General features: G+C 36.2%; 1 protein-coding gene across 1 annotated transcript in view; it reads left to right on the top strand.

Annotated features, from left to right (window-relative positions):
* Window positions 1–21,585, top strand: part of TMC1 (transmembrane channel like 1) — a 119,132-nt gene that overhangs the window by 93,319 nt on the left and 4,228 nt on the right. The window contains exons 9-18 of the mRNA XM_054283381.1: window positions 35–141; window positions 3,021–3,119; window positions 6,701–6,843; window positions 9,417–9,561; window positions 11,477–11,671; window positions 13,616–13,795; window positions 14,014–14,166; window positions 15,346–15,474; window positions 18,400–18,467; window positions 20,013–20,252. Coding sequence (XP_054139356.1) covers window positions 35–141; window positions 3,021–3,119; window positions 6,701–6,843; window positions 9,417–9,561; window positions 11,477–11,671; window positions 13,616–13,795; window positions 14,014–14,166; window positions 15,346–15,474; window positions 18,400–18,467; window positions 20,013–20,252 — 1,459 coding nt within the window. The remainder of the gene's footprint in view (window positions 1–34; window positions 142–3,020; window positions 3,120–6,700; window positions 6,844–9,416; window positions 9,562–11,476; window positions 11,672–13,615; window positions 13,796–14,013; window positions 14,167–15,345; window positions 15,475–18,399; window positions 18,468–20,012; window positions 20,253–21,585) is intronic.

Genomic DNA, 21,585 nt, shown 5'->3' with positions numbered 1-21,585 from the left:
ATCTGCCTTTTAATCTCATCTCATGTTTTCACAGGTCACTTTGGCTCATCAGTAGCATCTTATTTCATATTCTTGCGTTGGATGTATGGAATAAATATGATTCTCTTTGGATTGACCTGTGGTCTTGTAATGGTGCCTGAGGTGGGAGTCTTTTAAATTATCTTTGAGGATTGCCATAAGGATTTCTATCTTTGCAGTGAGATTTTATAGGGCTGCAGCTTTTAAAATGTTTTTAGTCTCTTCATGCTCCATTTGCAAGAATCAGACTTTACTAAGCCTGTAAAAAAGGGCTTCCTTTGTGGACAGTTGCCTCTACAGAGAGATATCTTGAATTAAACAGGATGGGAAAATGTAAAAATATATTTAGAGTTGTCTTCTGAAATGGTTTTTGACATCTGGGATGACATAGATATGGGGGTTCTTTGTTGTCTGGGGAAGTGGATTTGTGTGTTTGTTTGTTTGGTTGGTTGGTTGGTTGGTTGGTTTTGGTGGTTCTGTGCATAACAAAGTAGAGGAACTGAGACTAAGAAAACTCCAGGGGGACTATTTTGATTCAATGTGAATTGCAATAGAAAGATGCATCCTCATGAGGCTCAGAGGATCTTTCCAGATGTAACACTCACATGTTGGTAAGGCATAACAGGATTATAAAGTCATGAGAGACCTCTCATATTTCACACTGTGCAACATCTCTTTTAAGAGTGGTACATAGAGCAGACATTGGACTCAGACATAAATTACTTCTATGAAATGTAATACTTCCTATTCTTTGTAATACTTCCAAAGAAATTCAAAGATGGTTTCTTTGAGTCATCATTTTGCCCTTCTAAAAGCAGGGCTTTTATGGAAGTAAAATTATTGTGCCATCTCCCAGATTTTAATATCCCATATTCCTCTTATCTTTCTCATTTTGTAGAAGGCAGATAAGAAAGGGATAGGAATTTCCAACAACTTCCCAGCCCAGCATTTCAGTAGCATGATCCCTCCAGGTAGATGTCTACCAATCTATAGGGTTTGATGGGATTCATGATCTGATGTCATTGCAAAAACATCTCTCAATGATTTTTGAGTGGTTTTGGGAGTTAGGAGATGTCCTAGCTGACTGGATGCTGGCAAGTGTTCCGATTTTCAAGAAGGGCAAGAAGGAGAACCCTGGAAAATACAGGCCTGTCAGTCTCACTTCAGTGCCTGGTAAAGTTAAGGGGAAGTTTTTTTCTGTGAGGTATTGAAAAACACCTGAAGAACAATGTGGCTGTTCAATGCCAACATGGCTTCATAAGAGGAAAGTCCTGATCTTCAAAATGATGAAAAGGAACTCAACCAGTTGATCAAGGGAAGCCAGTGGATGCACTCTTTTTGGACTTCAGAAAAGCTTTCAATAATGTCTTTCCCTCCAGGATAAAGTGTGCAGCACACAGCTGGATAAACACATCATGGAGTGGGTGAGCAACTGGCTCAGGGGTTTGGCACAAAGGGTGATAGTGAATGGGGTGACATCAGACAGGTGACTGTCACCTGTGGGGTTCCACAGAGCTGCATTCTTGGCCCTCTGATCTTCAACATCTCCTTAATGAACTCAGGAGTAGCAGGGATACTAAGCAAGTTCACAGATGATCCAAAACTGAGAAGACCTGTTGACTCCCTTGAAGGCAGAGAAGCCCTGCAGGGAGATCTCAGCAAATTACTGAAATGAGAAATCACCAACCATGTGAATCCAACAAGTGAAAGTGCCGCATTCTGCACTGGGGTGGGGCAAACCTGCATGCATGGTCAGACTGGGGAATGAGATGCCAGAAAGCAGCGCCATGGAAAGGGACCTGGGGGTCCTGGTCAGTGACAAGTTGAGCATGAGCCAGCAGTGCCCTGGCAGCCAGGAGGGCCAAGCGTGTCCTGGGGGGCATCAGGCCCAGCATTGCCAGCCAGGCAAGGGAGGGGATTGTCCTGCTCTGCTCTGCTCTGCTCTGGGGCAGCCTCACCTCGAGTGCTGGGGGCAGTTTTGGATGCAATAATATAAAACAGACATTGAGCTGTTGGAGAGTATCCAAAGGATCATGAAGGGCGTCCAGGGGAAGCTGTATGAGAAGCAGCTGAAGTCACTTGGTGAGCTCAGCCTGAAGAAGAAAAGATTAAGGAGAGACTATGCAATCTACGACTTCCTCATGAGGGGAAGAGGAGGGGCAGCACTGCTCTGTGGTGACAGTGACAGGGCCCTTGGGAATGGCCTGAAGTTGTGTCAGGTGAGGTTTAGGTTACATATCAGAAAAAAATTCTTCATGCAGAGGATGGCTGGGCACTGGAACAGGCTCCCCAGAGAAATGGTCACAGCTCCAAGTGTCACAGTATTCAATAAGTTTTTGGAAAATACTTTCAGGCACATGATGTGACTCTTTGAGATGATCTTTTGCAGGGCCAGGAGCTGGACTTGATAATCTTTGTGGGTCCACTTCAACTCAGCATATACTTGCATCGTCATTTTGTGATCTTCCTTAGAAGCCAAAACAGAATAAATGCCCAATAGTTTTCAGGGTGAGCCTGGAAAGGACCCCATATAGGGAGGAGATATACTGTGCCTGAACAAGCATCTTGGCAAAAGGAAGGAAAATTTCAGAATCCAAAAACTGATTCCCTAGCATCTTCCCATACTTTTCATTTTGAAATATCCCAATAAAATCCATAATGCAAGAAAAATTAAAGTGTTGTATGTCTTTGTAAGATATACACCACTCATTAGAGAAATATGGTTGCACTTCTCTCTTGCCTTGGAATGTAAGAGGCACTGATAGCAATCCATTGATACTAGTGGAACCTTAAATTTAGAACACATCCCTGAATGCATATGCTAAGGACAGTTGCAATCAGTAATGTGAGGAGCAGTGAAAGGAATTGTAGAAGTAGGTCTTTCTCATTAGGGAGTTTAGGAACATAAAACCAGTCTTCCAAAGAAATGACAGTTTACTGTCCATTTCCTTTGCTGCTATTTTTCTTTAAAATATAAATTACTCTCATTTTTTTGTTTTCAGGCTTTGATGGGTAAGCCGTATGGCTCTTTGCCTAGAAAAACTGTCCCAAGAGCTGAAGAAGCAACTGCTATGAATTTTGCTACCCTCTGGGATTTTAGTGTAAGTGCATGATCTTCAAATATTGCATAGCCACATGACTTTTATTCACAATACTTCATTATTTAATGCTTAGTTATTTAATATGAAGTATTTCAGGAGATAATTCACAAGAAAATTATTTTTCATATCTTTTTCACAAGCTCTCTGTATAGAGGTTTCTTTCAGACAAAACACATAGTGAAGCTTGATATTCACAAGCATGTCTCAGTATATGTAGCAATCCAAAGACATGTGGGGAAATATCTCAAAGCTGGTTTGTCATTCTGGGGTAATAGGTTTCCATTTCTGAACTGTGAATTTGGTCTTCTGTTTTTATATAATTAAGATTCTGAATTTTAAAATGCAATATGAATTAGGAAAAAAAGAAAAGAAAATAATAGTGAACTCCACATATTTTATCCCTTTGATTGCATACAATGCCAATGATGGATTCTCCTTGGATAAAAAAGCGTTGGAAGATCTTACTAAAAACATATGTATATAACATTTTGCAGTGACTACTTCTTAAAACTTCATTTAATCTTGTGCATTAGAGGTTGTGTATTTGAGTGACAGTAAAAATAAATCTAAACATGTGGCTAGTAAGTTAGATAATGATACTGAAATTATAAAATGAGAAAGAAAAATATCACGGAAATATTGGACTAAAAAGGAATTAGAACAACTCTAAGATTTTGCCAAGAGAATGGGCTAGAAGAGCTTTATACAGAATGTCAGAACAAAGCTTGTAAAATAAATGTGTTCCAGAGAAGATGGATGAAGGCATGGTGGAAAGACAGGAAAAGTTTTTAATAATTGTCAGAAATAAACTGACAGGTGCGAAGAAGAAAATACAATAAGTAGCAATGTAGCAGTTAACAAAAGGAGCAAATGCAAGCATAATAAACATGGAATTAGGCAATGAAAGAGATGGATCCCCTGAAAGATTGAGGGGAAAAAAAAATTTTGAGGCATGTCAGATTGTCAAATATTCCCTGAAGACAATGACATCTGTGTCTTGTCATCTCTGTACTTTAAACAGCACAGGAAATAGTACCTTTCATCTGCTAGAAACACTTGTATGCTACCAGGTAATTTAGAAATAAATGATCACACATCACTCATCAATATATTCTCCTAAACAAAGCTCCAACAAAATCCAAGAACTCCAAGCCCTACGTAAGGGTATTAAAAAATGCAGCAGGAAACACTGTCCCCACTAGATAAGCCAACATAATGGAACCTGAGATGAGCACAGATGCTGCAGTTGTCAATTCCAGGCCTAAGGGAGGTTAAGGTTTGGTTAGCATCTGGACAAAAATTCCCACTGTGGCAAACAGTGAGAAAGGAAGCAAGTGCTTATCCACATGCCATCCCAAGTTATGTGAAACTCGTGGACACTTCGAACTTGGACTGTATAAAGGGGATACCACAGAAGAATGTCTTAGGACTCCTCCACTGAGAAGACCAGGGTGAAAAAGGACTGGCAGAGTGCCACATGACTCCATGTGGTGATAGTGATATCTTTACCTTTCTACTCAATCTCTCTGTCTCTCCATTCCTCTTTCTCTCTCTCTGTCTCTTACACCCTCTCACTCCCATTTCTTTCTCTCTCTCTGTGTCTCTCTCCCCCTCACACTTACCATTAACTAAAATCTGTGCTGTCAAATTCAGAGTATGGTCTCTTATGGTCACTTTATTTTGGGCAGAGACATCTGTTTATAAATGGATCATAACACCTAACCACTCTCTAAGACAAGAAAAGATGCACTCAACATGCCCATTCTGCTTTCTCTTGTGCTTGATTCACATTACTGACGTGGCAAAGGGAAGCATATTTGGATTGTGATATATTCTACTTGGAATTCAATTTGCGCATATAGTTTTCAGATTATAATCCAGTCATAAAATATTAGAGTCTCAAGTTTTATTGTAATAACACATTCCATCAGTAGTCTTTTATGTTAGGCTCAAGAAAGGAGTGAAAGACATCTTCCACGCACACTTCTACAGAATTGAAGTTATTTCTAATCTTACATTGAAGTGCTGTGGAATCAACAAACTGAATGATACACAGTGCAGGAATTACCCCTGACTTGCAGAACACAGAGACTACAAAGGCATTTTAATGATTTTGGGGATCCAAAAGGTTTTCCAGAGTGCATTAGGCTGTATTGAAACCTGGGCTAAAATGGAATTATAGGATGCTATAGGTGACCAAAAATATGCAATATACATACTATTGAATTTGAATGTGTCTTGACTGGTGTAGATGGTTTACTAGTACTTAGCAAGAAATGTGCTCCATTAGAATACTTTCCTTATTAGAGATGAGCATATTTTTATCCCTCATGCATAAGCACATCTCTCAAATCTAGTCAGAGAGGAAGAAAAATGAGATATGTGGATCAAGATATTTTGAATAATATTTATGTGTGCCATATATTAATATTTAATTTTCATCTTAGAATTGTGAATTAGGGTTTTCAAATAAGCCTGAGACTCATTTTCAAATAAGCATGAGACTCATTTCATGTATAGGAAAAGCTTCAATAAATCAAGTGCATGTTTTGAAAAAATAAAAGAGAAAGATGTTACTAATTTTAAGGAAAGTAGGCAACTGAAAAACAAGGGTAGCAAATGGTTTTTTAATTCACCAACCCTTCCTATTACTGTATTACTGTCAAAATTATGCATGGTTTATCCCCCAACTTTGCGGTGAAATACTACATATTGCACTTGGAATTCTTACACCCAGCTGGAGGTTTGCCACTCTTGTGCATGCGCTGAGCTGTCCTGGTAAAGGCTCTGCTTTTGGCCTTCTTCTAAGAGATCAGTTCTTGCACTAACCTAAGAATTACCAAGAAGATTTAACTATTTGATCCATGCAGACACCAGCAATTTCTTACAGTCAATAATGTACTGTTGAAATTTAGAAAAATCATCTGTCTGACCCGTAGAAGAGAGGGAAATTCATATTATGATATTTAGAAAAGAAGAGAGACTTTGAATTGCAGAGAAAGACAGTGAACTAATATTGCATTTTTTACAGCCCTAGAATCGCGTTTAAGTGTGCAAAATAATTACATACTGAATAATCTCCTATAAAATGCCCCTACCTATTGGTTATCATATATACTGAATGATCACCCAATGAACAGCAGACAACTGTTATTAGACAAAGAAGGCATATGAGATTTTCATATCAAATTCAGGCAAATAAATTTTAGAAAGGTGAAAATTAAGTTAAAACAATGGGATTTTATCTGCAAGTAATCTGAAAAACAATTTTTGTAAGACAGTGTGTTTCTTTCTTCACAAGAAGTATGTTGATAATGAAGTTTTGACTCATTAAATTGTAGAGGGATTGTTAATGACCAGTTCTAAAGGATTTTGAAGTTGCTACGAAATATCCTATGTCTTTTTAAAATAAAGGTACTCTGTTCCTATCCTGTGAGCTTTATTATAGTGATATTTGCAACTAATTTGAATTCACTGAAATAAATGTTTTAATATATTGCTGTTGACACACTTACTGATTATATGCATTATATATAAAAGTATAACAAAGTAACATTATAATTTCTTTTCTGACTTTTCAGGGCTTTGCACAGTATTCTGTACTCTTTTATGGTTATTACAATAACCAGAGGACAATCGGGTGGCTCAAGTTCAGGATGCCTCTTTCATATTTCCTTGTTGGAGTTGGGTCTATCGGCTATAGCTTTATGATTGTCACTCGAACGTAAGTTCTCCTTGGCTCTGGAAAAAAGTACATTCAAAAAGGCAGGTAATTCCACTGTTGACCCTGGAGACTGTCTTTTTTAAAAATGCAGTAATTCTAAGTACAGGACAATGCTAGACCAAGTGCAAGGTCAAAGTTATGTAAGACATGTTCAACATCTATTTTTTTATCTATTCTGCACCAGAAGTTCTGTTACAGCATTGTGCAAGTATGAATAAATCTCTACTGAAATAACAAAACAGTTCTCTCCTGAACTGCAAAATTAAAAATGAATGCGTAAAGTGAGGAAGAGATCTGCCAGCCCATCTTTTTATAATACTTGACATCCAGTAGATTTTCAGCTAAAATCCTGGAAATTCCATAATTCTACCTTCAGTGGGACTTTATGAGTTAAAATCTTTTATGAAGGACGAACACAAGGAAGAAGCATATGGCAAATAATTCTGCATGTAGCTCACACTCCATAGTAAATGCTGCCAGTTAATATAATCTTTAATACCCTTGGTTCAAGCAAGATGACCACCTAACACAGTAGTACACGTCTAGCAGTGATTTTATAAAAAGCCTGTTGGGAAAAAAATAAGAAGCTTGCAGTTCAAGACTCAAAGACACTTTTAAACATACAGAAAAATGCAGTTAGTGTATTTCCATTGTTTTGTTCTGAAGCCAGTATTTTTCACTTGCATGAGCACAATTCATGTTCTATTTTCAAATTGGCTTCCTGCATAAGACAACGATTTGAGAAAAAAAATTTCTTCAGTCACATATAGGTATTTTTGGAGAGGAAACAAACTAGTACAATAAAATAGCGATTGATTTAGTTCAAAAATAGGTTTTTAAATATTTTTGATAAAACAACTACCAAGATTAGAAAAGTCTTAGTCTCAGACAATTTTATTTCAATGACTCTCACTCGGACAAAAAAAATATTCCTGATAGCAGGAAAACCCCACAGACAAAAACAAAGGAATATCCTTAAGAAAAAAAATACATTGTATATGCTAATTTTCCATCTGGCCTTATGGCACTAATAATGACCAATATTTAGTTAGTCATATGAGAGTTCTTGTCATCTTCAGCTCTTTTCTGTTTCTCCAGAAATAAGCACAGTGAGCACAGAAACTAAAAGCAATGTAGCAGGAGGTGGTATCATTTCTCTGCTGTTGACTGAGAACAGAGAAAGGTTTATGTGAAAGAGATAGTGAGGACTATAAGCACTATTATTTTATTTAGGGGAAATATTTAGATGTAGGGCTCCACTCTTCAACTCTTGTAGTGTATAACATAAAAGTGAAACATTTGTGATCGCAAGGAAATTATATTCTTACCACAATGTTCAAAATTTCATTAGAAACTCTTGAGAAGGAAATGCCATAGTCTATAAATCAGAAGCAGGGCAGACTTTATCAAGAACCTTTTTTTGATGTCTGACTCTTATGGGTAAGACCAACCTTGGTACTGATTCTTGGCATCTCAGAAAGATTTTCTGTATTTACTTACTATTCTCAATCTAGATTTCAGAGCATGCATTTTACTGAACTTTAAAAAGTTCAGTAGTACATAGTAGCACATGGCAGTATTATTATACATAGTAGTATTAATATTAATAACAAAGAATTAATTTTATTAATTAATTATTATTAACAAATTAATAAATAATAAACAATAAAATACATATTATTATTATTATTAATAATAATGCACTATATGTACAATGTAGTACATAGAATGCATTATTATTAATAGCACAGCTGTGGTGGATTATTAGGATTTAAAATAAGTGTTACATTTTCCTGACCAGAAATACTGATGACTAAGTTATGTGCATCTTATCAGCACACTCCTTGTGTTTAATGACTTCTTGAATTAGGTGACAAAGCATGCAAAGAAATTCTATGGTTTTTACATTAATGAAACTCCTTTAAAACAGAGAGCTTTGAAAACAAGATTAAGTTTAATCTTGAGAAATACTTCTCTGAAGAAATAATCTGATGTTTATGGACACTGTAATAAATATTTTAATAAATGCATAGGAGATGATAGGGAAGATCACTGCTTGAGTGCTATTTTATATGTTAAAACCACTTTTTCCTCTTTCTTGTTATTTTAGAATATTTCTTATATTCTTTGTTATATGTTTTTCTTTATTCATTGATTTTATTTTTTTTTAGAATATTTTGCTTAGTGCATTTTTCTTCTTTTTCCATTTCGAACTCTCTGATAAAGTCTATTGCAATTCAGGACACTCTGCACCTTTCTATTCAAGAGATGTTCTCAATATTGTTTTTTTATTAAGCTTCTTATCCAGCAGAGTTTCTCTGAGAGGTTAATGAAATACATTCATTCTTTCTCATCAAAATGTTTGTGGTGAGCTCATACAGTGTCTAAACATGAAAATCTCCATATTGCTCACTTGTTTCAGAAAAAAAGGTTTAGTAAAGCATAACTGACAGTAAGAATGACATAGAGTTTTTCCAGGAAAAAAGTTAGAAATTAGGAATCATTTAAAAGTCATGCCCACAAAGCAGAACTAGTGCTAACAAGGTCTTCCTGTGTCTTTGTGTTTTCTGTAGAATGGCAAAGAATGCAAATGATGATGGTGGTGGGGATGATACTAGTTTTAATTTCAGCTGGAAAATGTTTACAAGCTGGGACTACCTGATTGGCAATCCTGAGACAGCGGATAATAAGTTTGCCTCCATCACAACAAGCTTTAAGGTAAAACAGAGTTTACTAAGGAGAGGCAATACAATTTGGCTTTCACACTGGTGTGAATCAGGTGGAATTAAGGTCAAGAGTAAGGTGTGCTGAGGCTCAGAAACATACTCAAATTGGCATCTGTACACCATTCTCGATCTCTATGTCTTGCCATCAGATTTTTTTCTTTGTAATTGTGAAACAAATAACACTAGCATCTTTTGTGTTGTCTCTGCTGATGGTACCAGTTTTAGAAAACTAATTCTACTGTAAAAATAATATTTTCTTTTTTCTCATCTCTGATGGCTTCCAGTTTCTATGGTGTTTGTCTGAAAAATTTTTTTCAAAATGCTGCTCCCCTTTTGGGAACCTCACATTGTCAACTTCTCTTGTTACAGAGAGGAGATATAAGACAAATAATAGAATAATCTGTATAGGGCTATTTATCAAAAGAACTGACCTCAGAATTTTGAGTTTCTACTTGCTTTTAGGTAAAAAAAAGTCTTAGTTTCAAATTAATTATAAAATATAGCCCAATATGCAATGCAATATTCTTAGGCCTCTTTCCAGTGTATAGGGTATATTGCTTTCAAGGGTAGTTGTGTAAGGAATCTGGGGCAAGATGTAAGATGCAGGGCTGTGAAAACAGTGGAGGGGATGTATTCTACACATTGAATGCTAATGAATGTGTTTGTGCTGTGGGGTGGCTGGGGCACACCAGTGTAGCATGCAAAAGAAGATTTAATTTTCAATGTAATGTACAGGGAGCCAGGCTCGCACTGACAAGTGTGGCACTGCAGCACTGGCTGCTCTGCTCAGCTGCACTCTTCCTGTCCACAGTAGTGCCACAGCCAGCACGTCCCCTTCACCCTGCCTGCCTCCTCAGCTGCAGGCATAGCAGAGAACTCCCCTCAAGTGTAAGCCATCGAGAGAAGATTCCAAGAAAGCAATTACGGGAGAAATACTCATTGAAAAGTGCTGAATCTTGAGCTTGCCTGCCTGCCAAATTAGAGCAGATGCTGAAAGCTATTTGGGAAAGAATACAAATCTGTCGAGAAAAAGGCTTAATTTTGAGAAATAAACTCATGAAGATTTACTGTAATTGTTGCAAACAAGCAAGGAACCTCAGAGAGAAAGGATGAAATCTTGGCTTGGGTGAGGTCATGGGAGTTTTGTTTGAAAGCTGTTGCAGTCTCCTGTCATTTATGTGACAAACACATGCTGTAAAAGGAGCAGGGCCATGAAAGGCAATTATTACAGTGCCAATCAGCTTCCCCTCTGAGCAACAGATCTCTAAACTAAGTCAGAAGCTGTAACAAAACTTCCTTTCATGAGGACACTCCAGACCAAAAGCTCTTTCACCTGGCAAGATTAAAAACTGGAGATTATAGTTGCCTTAGAGTCTTAATATTTATCAGTTAAGATCAAGGGTAAATGTGGGGCAAACATTTTGTTGTGCAGTCTGAAGCTCTGCACTGTCCAATTTTTTGGGGGATTCCCACATCTTTTCATTCTTTCTGAGTTGCTGACTTTCAGAGTAAAACATTTTCCTCTTTTCTCACAAATGTGCATTTCAAAAACATGACATTTCCTTTTCTGACAGACATTTATCCTGCTGTATCACTCAAACTCATTTCACCTTGCAAGCTCAAAGAATGTGCTAGGTTTTTTGACACCATGTACAAGTGTGAGTACAAGTGTAACAAGACTCATTGTGGGCACACTCAACAGGGCAAAGGAAACCCAGGCAAAACTCCAGAATCTTCCAGGACCTGAACAAGATTTTATGAGTCAATACACATTCATCTCAAAACATGAAGCCCAGATGTCCATTTGCATATTTGTAATTTATTTAACTGTCTTCTAAGAATTGAAGCCATGTGGGGCCTTGACCAATAAAGTATTGATAATATTCTTTTCTTTCTAACAAGTGCAGGAAGCAATTGTGGAGGAGCAGGAGAGCCGAAAAGAAGAAAATATTCATTTGACTCGATTCTTAAGGGTTCTTGCTAACTTCTTAGCCCTATGCACACTTGCTGGAAGTGGCTACCTCATCTTTTTTGTTGTCAGAAGATCCCAGCAATTTGCCTTGGAAGGTCTGGAGAACTACGGGTGGTGGGAAAGAAATGAAGTTCGTGCTATTTCTATAATAGATGTGGTTTGAAATTGTGTTCTTCTGCTTTGCATGTTGCCTTTTTTCCCCCAGTAGTTTAAACACTCTCTGTGGGTGGGAAATGTCTAACATAAGAATTGCTTATGTCTCTCTGCTTCCATAAAATTTCTACTTCACTTCTTTCAAATATCCCTCAGTATTTATCTTTAGCTCATTTGAGGCCTTTATATTTCCTCCTCGGTGCTCTTAGGATTGTCTTCCAGACACTTTATGGATTCATGAGGTCTCTTCAAGGAACCCACTCTCTTCTTCCTTTTCTCCTGAGACTGGCCCAAATGGACTGATTGATCTGTGGGCACAGAGAAAGTTATTTGGCACTTCATGGATACAACTCTGCAGTGTAGCAACAGATTGAAGCTAATGCCTTCAAGTTCCACTTGCCCTGTCCTAGTGTCTCATGCAATTTTTTTCTGTGCCTAATGCTTTCCTCAAAAGCAGATGCACCCTGCCTGATAGGGGTATATAGTGAAGATGGTGATTTTATTTGCTACAGCAGCGTGCTGTTTGAAAACCTCGGAAGGTTTTACTTTGTTAGCAAAAATGCTACTGTGTGTGTTGTAAAACTACTTTGTTACTTCAAGATTATCTTCTGAGCTGGAGTATAAAGTGCATTCCTGACTTAAAGTAAGGCAAAAAGGTGTTAGCCTCACAAAGCTGGTGAGATGGGTGATGATGGAACAAGGAAAATCAACCCAGAATTTTCAACACCAAAGCCTGACTGCGAAAGTAACATTAAAATATCAAATAATCCACTTCTGTAATCCAGAGAAATAGGACTGTTGAGAGTGGATTAATTTAGTTGTTATCACATTTTATTTTGATAGGAAAGAAAAAATTGTGTACAAAACTTGATTTAAGGCAACACAAGCTCTGAGACAATAGAGCTTGGAGGAATTCAACTTTCTCTCAGTTTAAAGGTGTGGTAACAGATTTGTACTAACAGGAACTGGGCTACCAAAGGCTTTTATATATTTGTTTATGCTGTAATCTGGAAAGTAGGTAACATTTGTCTTCATGTTCATAGTTTTGCTTTTGTTTCTGTAATAAAAATATGCTTCTAAGGTGACAGAACTAAGATCTGGAGCAGTGTCTCTAAAGCAGAGTGGATAAAACAATACTGGCATTATTTGGCTAAAATTTTTTCCTATTGACAGGTAATTAACATATTTGTGAGTACAAAACGTTGCCCTTGATTGGATATTAATATTTTAATTGCATAAAGATATTTTGCTTCTGGGTGAAATTCACACATTTTTCTTATTCTATAGATCGAATTTTCTTATGTTTGCATCATTATTATATGAATTGAGGATTTGATCAGAAAAAAGCCCCAACACCTAATGTACAATTTTAAGTTTAAAAAATGTGCAGTTTCCTATGTACAAGGAAGAAGCAAGCTCTAAAAATTTAAATTCTTCATGAAAGTATTAATCTGCTTTTGTAGAAAATTTCATTACAGTAGAGGAATTGAACACAGTCTATATGTGATAGAGAAATCCTGGGTAAATATATTTTTTGCCATGTGTTCTTGAACTTCACAGCAAAATAGCGGGAAGCTGATGAATTTGTGGAAAAGAGATTTTTCTCTCTGACTCCCTTTCTCTCTCTTTAATGTTGTAAATTTTTTTATCTCCCTCTCCATATCAGCAGTTCCTAGTTCTGTCAGAACACAGTTCAGATACAATTGTCTATTGAGTCATGGAATAGGGAATTAGTGGAAAGAGGCAGACTGGGACTGTGTGTGGATTTCACCAACTTGTGATACTCAGAATGGATTTTGGTTTTTATTAAATCGAATACCAAATAAAAAGTAGTAATGGAAATATAGTTTTTACCCAAATCAGAATTAATAGAATAATTTGTCTCTAACTTTTCATTGTAAACTTTTTTCCCCCTCCTCAGGTGAACACAGTAATGTCGCTTTTAGGAATGTTCTGTCCAACTTTATTTGATGTAATCAGTTCTCTGGAAAATTACCACCCTCGAATAGCTCTAAGATGGCAACTGGGAAGAATCTTTGCTCTTTTCCTTGGCAATCTCTACACTTTCATTATTGCCCTAATGGATGAAATCAACCTCAAGGCAAGATATTTTCTTCCCTTCACTATGTTTGACAGGTCACTGGGCAACACTGAAGCACTTCAGTCAGCCACAGACACATCAGTGAAAGGCATTCTTTTATTTCTGTTCTGCAAATTACATTTACCTAAGTTAGCAATGGGAATTTTGGCATAGACAATCTTGAGGGTTGGTAACAAGCTCATGTTGATTCTTTTCCCCCAATTTATTTCTTTACTTAGCTGGAAGAAGAAAAGATAGTCAAATACAACATGACAATATGGGAAGCCAGTCTGTACAATGGTACTATTCCAGAGAATTCAACTGCTCCTCCAATACAGGTGGATCCTGCTGATGTCCCCAGAGGACCATGTTGGGAAACAATGGTAGGACAGGTAATGTAGCTGCTTGAAGCTCAGATTTGAAAATAGATCATACAGTCTCTTACAGGATATGGTATCTAAATCCTCTTTATTTTGGCTAACAAGTGAGACAATGTGAGGAGAAGCAGATGTGGGGCTTTCTGTTGAACTAAAAGTTTTTTAAAAAATATTTTATTTTCTTTGAATCCTCTCTAAGAGGAAATTCTTTCTTCTGTTAGTTGATAGAAAGGAAGGCATTTATTTTTTCCCTCTCCTTTCTTCTATCCCCTAATTTCTTTTCATCTTCCTGATGCCATCTTTGCCTTGCTTGTCTACTAATTTTGAAAAAATAAAGGAGTAACTCAAAGGGACATGTATGTAAGACAGCTCTTACAACATGCTTTTGAGAAGACATCGATGTCTTTAGCCAAATATAATAATGCCAAAGGACAATAAAAGTTTAGTGGAAAATCTGCTCAAATATTTTTATTGGATTCAGTTTGACATTCATTCTTATTGACCCACTAATCTAAAATATGGTTTCCAAACAGTTTTCTAACCTACCCTTTTCCTCTATTTGATCCTACTACATTGCTGTTGATTTGTCCATGACAACAAACTCAATACTGAATAAATTTTGTTGTTTCTCTACCACTCTGACAATCTGTCCTCCTAAATGAATAAATCTCTAGCAGGGACCATACAGGCAGAAAAATCAGCCCCTCTATTTTCAATGATGCTGAATAAGAAGCTAAAAACACCAAATGCTCATAACTGAAACAATTTTACCCTTATTTTCATATCAGGGAGAGTAATAGCTTTCTGGGCTGTCGGGGTAAGGCCTGTTACAGGAGGTTTTAGTGAAACATAGAAAGCCTAAAATAAAAGTAGAGGCTCATATGAGGATTTGCATTTGGATTTTCTTGCTTTCTCTCCATATCCACTGGACATTGAAACTCTTTGAGAAAGAAGCCATTCACTTTTTTTTTTCATTTTTAATCTTCTCAAAGAGGTCAAAAGCAGTTTAAGCACTCTAGAAAATGAGGGGCAGTAGTTCTAGCACATTACAGAATCAGTGAATGCAGGACAGCCAAGAGTTTTGTCCATGTTGGAGCAGGATAAACACAATTAAAGATATAGTACAGTATTTAATTATTATTGTAACTATTAATTGCTTAAATGTATTCTTAAAAGAGAATATTGCTCTAACAGGAATTTGTGCGCCTGACAGTCTCTGACATGATGACAACATACATCACAATTCTAATCGGCGATTTTTTGAGAGCTGTCTTTGTTAGGTTTTTCAATTATTGCTGGTGCTGGGATTTGGAGTACGGATTTGTAAGTATCTGATTTAAAATGTCTTTGCTATTCATCACTTCACAATTTAGTAACAAAGTTCATTTTCCTTTCAATGCTATAGAGCTAACTTTGGTTAGATACACCAACTTCAAAATCCCTGAACTACATGGTGTTAGTTTTTTTGCATTTTGCTTATGTCTTAATATTTTTCTTCTTCTTTAGACTTTGGTAACTTTAGGACTTCTGTAATTTATTTTATTTTAAAAGAGCAAATTTTATTTTCTTTGTAAGAACACACATTTTCCCACACATATACTATTTGAATATTTCACAGGATATAATATCATTCATTGGATAGGTCTTAAAGCACATAGTTCTTGTGGAGAAAAATATGAAAGACCCTGTTACAGAAGTATTATTATATGTATAAATATATATACATATAGATACATAGATATATCTGTATTTCATTAAAATTAGTTTAGCTGATGTAAAATTAGTAAGGCCCATAACATAAGCAGGCATAGAACTCTTCACATGAGAGTTGAGACTTGCCATCTCACACTGACTTGATCCAAGTTAAATTTGTCAGCTACCTATGCTTTCAGGGTCTGATGCTGTTTTTAATCTTTTAAGTAATAGTCATGGTATTGTCAGAGCTTGTGAAACTCCTGGAGCCTGTTTTGTAATTACTGAGAAGTACAGAAAAAGGCTACATAATTTAAGACTATCAAAGGTATCTCTACATAAGCAGTCATAGTTGTAGTTTTCACCTTTTGTCAGAATTTTATCTTCACACATGTAAAAATTTCTTACGTTGCTAGGAATTGCATCTTGGGAAATCCCAGTTTTCAAGAGGAAGTGAAAGTTGTCATGTTTTCTGTTAAAAAACTCTTGCTTCTGGTGTAGCAATCTCATTCTTGCTGACTGCCATGAAATTTCAGCATTATTTTTATGTTTTACCTTCCAGCAGGACTAGTGTGGGGATGGATACAAAGACTACCAGTTAGTCAGGTTGTAGTCAAACAGGTAATAACTGTTGCAATATCGAAATGAAATGGAAAGAGTTTGAATCTAGCATGAACTGAAAAATTGGCAACAACACATCTGCTTGTAGGGGATCCTGAAACCATTTTATAATTGACATTTTTATTTGGCAGTATATATGAATGTCTGTAACGTTCTGGTCCATTGTGGTCCCCAGGTCCAGTAAGCTGCCTGAAACAACAGCTGGAAGTGGAAGTTGAAACTGGAAATCACTTAATTTCTGGAAACTAGCTCATTTGAAAATCTTCCTTAGGAAGTAGCTATACCTGTGTCTCTGTGATTAGTGGCCATGGATATATATCCATTAATTTTAAGCCTTTTGCGACAAGAAAAATATTTTTGATGATCAAGATGTCCTTTGGTGAAGAATTCCAGAGATCAACTTGCATGTTTTGTGGGAAGACCTTATTTTTATTTGTTTAAAAGTTGGATTTCAAATTATTTAATCTGTTAATGCTAGCACTTATGTTAAAAAAAGTAGTCATACATTATTTGATTCTCTATGATCTTATTAATATCTCCATGTTTTGTTTGATATTCTAACCTATAAAGATCTCTTTAGTCAACTGCTTTTCAAGTGTAATATTAGTAATCTCTTTAATTTTCCCCTTATGTTAGCAGATTCATAAATATATGTGACATAAATATATCACCTCACTGTAAACATATGTGTATATGCATAAAATTACACAGAAAAAGTGCAGAAACTTCAGATATTCCAACAGCACAGCACAGTACAAATCAAAATTGTGGCTTTAATTGAAGACTTCAGTAGAATGACTTTGTCTTGTTTCAGCTGTAAGGGAATTGTTATTTTTGCATCTCATGCCCCTCTTACCTTCTATCAGTTATGAATATAATGATTAGCTGGAATATATGTATTATTCATGGTCTTTTTGTCCATCATTGTGATGAATCATGCAAGACACCTGTTACCGTGTATAAATATATAAATAATATTTATAAATAGATAAACAATATATTTGAAACAGACATTCAGGTAAAAACAAAACATTGACAGCCATAAATTTCTTAGCAGGAAGTTTTGATCTGGTGCATATGGACACAGAATAACATCTGTTGCCTTTCAATCGTTGCTTAAATTCAGGGTATCCAGTGTTTACAGCTGGAAATTTTAATAAATAAGAAATAAATAATTAAGGTAGAAGAAGAGATTAGTAAGTGATTAAAGATTTGAGAAACCAGAATGAAGGGTCAAATTATTACTTCAGAAATAAAAGACTAAACAATTTTTATGGCATTTATGTGTCCATACTGGAAATAAAAATGTATGATACAGGGCTTTCTTCAGCAAAGAAAGAGTTAATGAGACTCCATAAAGTTCTTAAAGTTCTGAATCCTAAAGGAAGAATTAGAATCAAATACTCAAACTAGAAATAAGGTATCCATAAAAGAAAATGATTGGCAACCTCTATCAATGTTAAAAGGAAAACTAAAGTGCAATTGCTGGAATATGAAAAAGAAAAGAAACAGTGCAAGAGTTCAATTGGATATTAAATCAATTAAATCACATTCATCACATGAAATTTCACTGCTGCTGCTGTACTGGAGGACAAAGTATTTTGACAACCAGAGGCCACTCCAATGGAAATTTTCTGAATTGTTGCTTTAAAATTTACCCAGTACCCAGAATGATTCTGAATTTTCCATTAACACCTGCCTCTGAACAAATGTTGGAAAGATTTTCAGTAAAATGCTGCAAACTATATTAGAGACTACCTTGTAACCTTGAGTTATATAATTTATTTCATGATTCACTGATAAGATGCAACAGGAAGCCTTGCACCATGATGCCAGTGTGGCGCTACTCCTCAAAGTGACAGTCTTCATCTGCTCTAACTCATTTCAAAACACTTTGTGCAAACCTAATGAAAATATCTGTATAATTTTTTTCAGCCATCATACTCTGAGTTTGATATAAGTGGCAACGTGCTGGGACTGATCTTTAACCAAGGCATGATCTGGTAGGTGTGGCAAAGCATGTTGTATCTGCAGGAAGGAGGGATTTATCTGCATCTGTGAAGGATTTTTCTGAAATCCTGACCCTATCCCATTTCTTTAATCTGATGGAAGTATATGCAATATATACCAAACTCTGGTACATTGCAATCAGTTGGAACAATTCAAAACTAGTTATGGGCTGAGATTATTGGACCACATATATCAGCATTTTGCACTGAGTTGATAAGACCAACCAGTAAAAATCTGCATAGATTAAATTTACGCTTTTGGTGACTGACTGCTTGCTGTAGTGTTTTGCTTTGAAATTTAGCCTTTCAGTGAACCTTACCATTCTTTTCCCCTGTTCCTATGCAAAAAGGCCTTAAAGCAAATGTATTTATACTTATCTGTGCAGTCACATGAAACTAAAAAATGCTACTGCTGCAGCATTACTCCTTAGATGTAGAGGAGGAAAGGTGTAGATTTTCATTCTATTTTTGGACTTTACATGACTGGTAAAGAACACCAGCATGTAGCATCCTCATGCAACGTGCTCAGTCTTCCTCAGGAACTGTTCTCTGCAAGAATTTGACTTCTCAGTTCTTGCTAAGGTCTAATTTTTTACATTTAATATAACTTGGCTGATCAGACTTTTGTGTGGTAAAAGCTGTCCCTTCAGTAAAGCCCTTTATCTTTTCATTTAAGATACATGAAAAGAGGGAGAGGATACATTAATATAATAAAGCCAGTCATTCTTCTGTACTCAGAAGGTCTTTCCAACCCTAATGTAAATATATTTCCTGTTTCCAAATAGAATGTCTGAGGCACTCAGGGGCAAAGCAGCTTACCTTGCTCACCTTGTCACCTCATCACAAGAGCAAGGACTAAGGAAGAAGCAGGTTCCCAATCTCTCGTATTCTGTACTATTTGGCCAGAAAAATTAATTTAGATGCTCTTCAGTCAGCATGACATAAGAAACAAGGTGTGATGAAATAAAAAGGTGTCAAATATTTCGGTGTCATAACCATGCAACCATATATAATAAGGAAAAAACCCATATTTAACAGTCAATAAACAGATTGTTGGCATGAAGCACTGAATTAACCCAGCAACAGCAGCTAAAATAAATGTCAATTAAGCAAAAAAATATCCTTCAAAAGAAAGTGCTGGTATATCAATAAAAAAAATAAATTATGAATGAAATAATTTTGTTTATACCTAGTTGTAGGAATTGGTCATACCTAGTTTTTAAAAAAAGGCTATCCTTTTTTGACACAACACAAGCAAGATGCTACCTGGAAAAATTAAGAGTGAATAACATTTCACCAAGTCCTCACTTAATTTGCAGAGAAAGAGAAATTTGAAACAAAGTTCATAGAGATAATTCTGTTTGTACTCATTCAACCTTTTTAAAAAAAAATACCAGTTTTAAAACCCCATAGAGTTGGCTATATGAATTTCTAAGTGCACAGTGTGCAAAGCACATTGACAGAGGGAATCTGTGGCATACTTGGAAAGACAGAAGTCCTATAAATAGTGGTTATTTTATTTATTTGCTTCTCTTCTAGGATGGGATCTTTTTATGCTCCATGTCTCCCAGCAATCAATGTGTTCCGCCTCCACACATCAATGTATCTGCAGTGCTGGGCAGTGATGTGCTGCAATGTCCCCCAGGAACGAGTCTTCAAGGCTTCCAGATCCAATAACTTCTACATGGCCATGCTGCTTTTTATCCTTTTTCTCTCCACACTGCCTGCTGTGTACACCATTGTCTCCATCCCACCATCTTTTGACTGTGGTCCTTTCAGGTTCTTTGCATTTTGCCTCCATCTTTTGCAATTGTTGTAATGACCTGCTTCCACACATCACAGTGAATGATGCAGTAATGAAAAAGTGCCTCTATAATAAGCATTAGCACCTGATATGCTGAGTGTTTAATTGAGATGCATTTCTCATTGAGGACAACTCCCAAAGCAGGAATCTTGGAAAACTGACTAATTCTTTAGCAAGTTTTATCTGAGGTGTAGAACAGAAAAGCTTTTCTTTTCGTCATTTTCAATGAAAAAAAATTACTGCTGCAATGAAGAAAAATTATTCTTATGGAGTAGAGTAGTGACCTGTTGTGTTTGAAAGAGATGGCTTTCAGGAAATGTCTGTATGCCCTGTATGTAGGACAGATCAGAATGCCTGAGGGTGTGATAAATATACAGTGGTTCAGTCTTTGCCTTGCCTCTCTCCAGAATTTCATGAGTCTGTACTACCACTGTGAAAGCTGAATTTGTTTCTGAAGTCTTCAAGGCCTCCACAGTCATGGATCTTTTCTAAACATCTAGGGGTGCCCTGCAAACACATCTTGAATTCAAGGTAGTTTAGACTTTGCCACACTTTCTCCTTCTGTGCACAGTACCTGGAAAGTCTAGGATCATTTGAATCATCTTTACCTGCCAGGTAGCATGAGATAAATTAATAATGAGTTGTCTCACTTGACAACAGACAAGACAAGAAATTAAAAATTTTAAAAATCTTTTGCCTTTATTTTTGAACAAAATATTAACACAGCAAGAGTGGGAGAACTGTAAAAGAGGCATTCTGGTTGCAAAGGAAAGGTTTAAATAATACATTACTGTTGTAAAATGACATCTGTGTGATCCCCAGTGCACTTTGTAAAGGAGCAGAAGTCTCACCACATTAAATTTGGTGAAAGGCAGAATAACAGAGATTGTCATTGTAATAGTCAGAGGTAGCTAAAAGAGAGAATCACAAGACATGACAAAAATTCTGATGACACAGAAAATTGTTTGAATTTAGAGAAGAATTTACAACAAAATAAGACATACACATTAAGATTTTTATTGAGTCCTAGCAAAAATATATTGAAGGAAATATTTGAGGTCAGATCTCAGTAGCAGTAGGTATTGAATTGGGTATTAACTAAATGGTGAGATTACTCTTCAAAATGAGAAGGACAATTCTTGTCACTTTTTCTCTGTCATATTCTTCATCAAAAAGTGAAATCTTCAATGTAACTTTTGATGAGGAGTACTTGAAACTGATGAAGGCTCATTCAGCCTCAGTATGGGTAATGCTTCAGTGGAATAGCCAGTGAATAAATACTGGTAGACCGTTCTTCTACATTTAAAA

The sequence above is a fragment of the Melozone crissalis genome, unplaced genomic scaffold (genome assembly GCF_028551555.1).
Source record: "Melozone crissalis strain CALT ecotype California unplaced genomic scaffold, PUWL_Pcris_2 ptg000036l_1, whole genome shotgun sequence".
Classification (NCBI taxonomy): Eukaryota; Metazoa; Chordata; class Aves; order Passeriformes; family Passerellidae; genus Melozone; species Melozone crissalis.
Note: the sequence above shows the minus strand (reverse complement) of the source record. Positions and strands in the feature narration are given on the sequence as shown.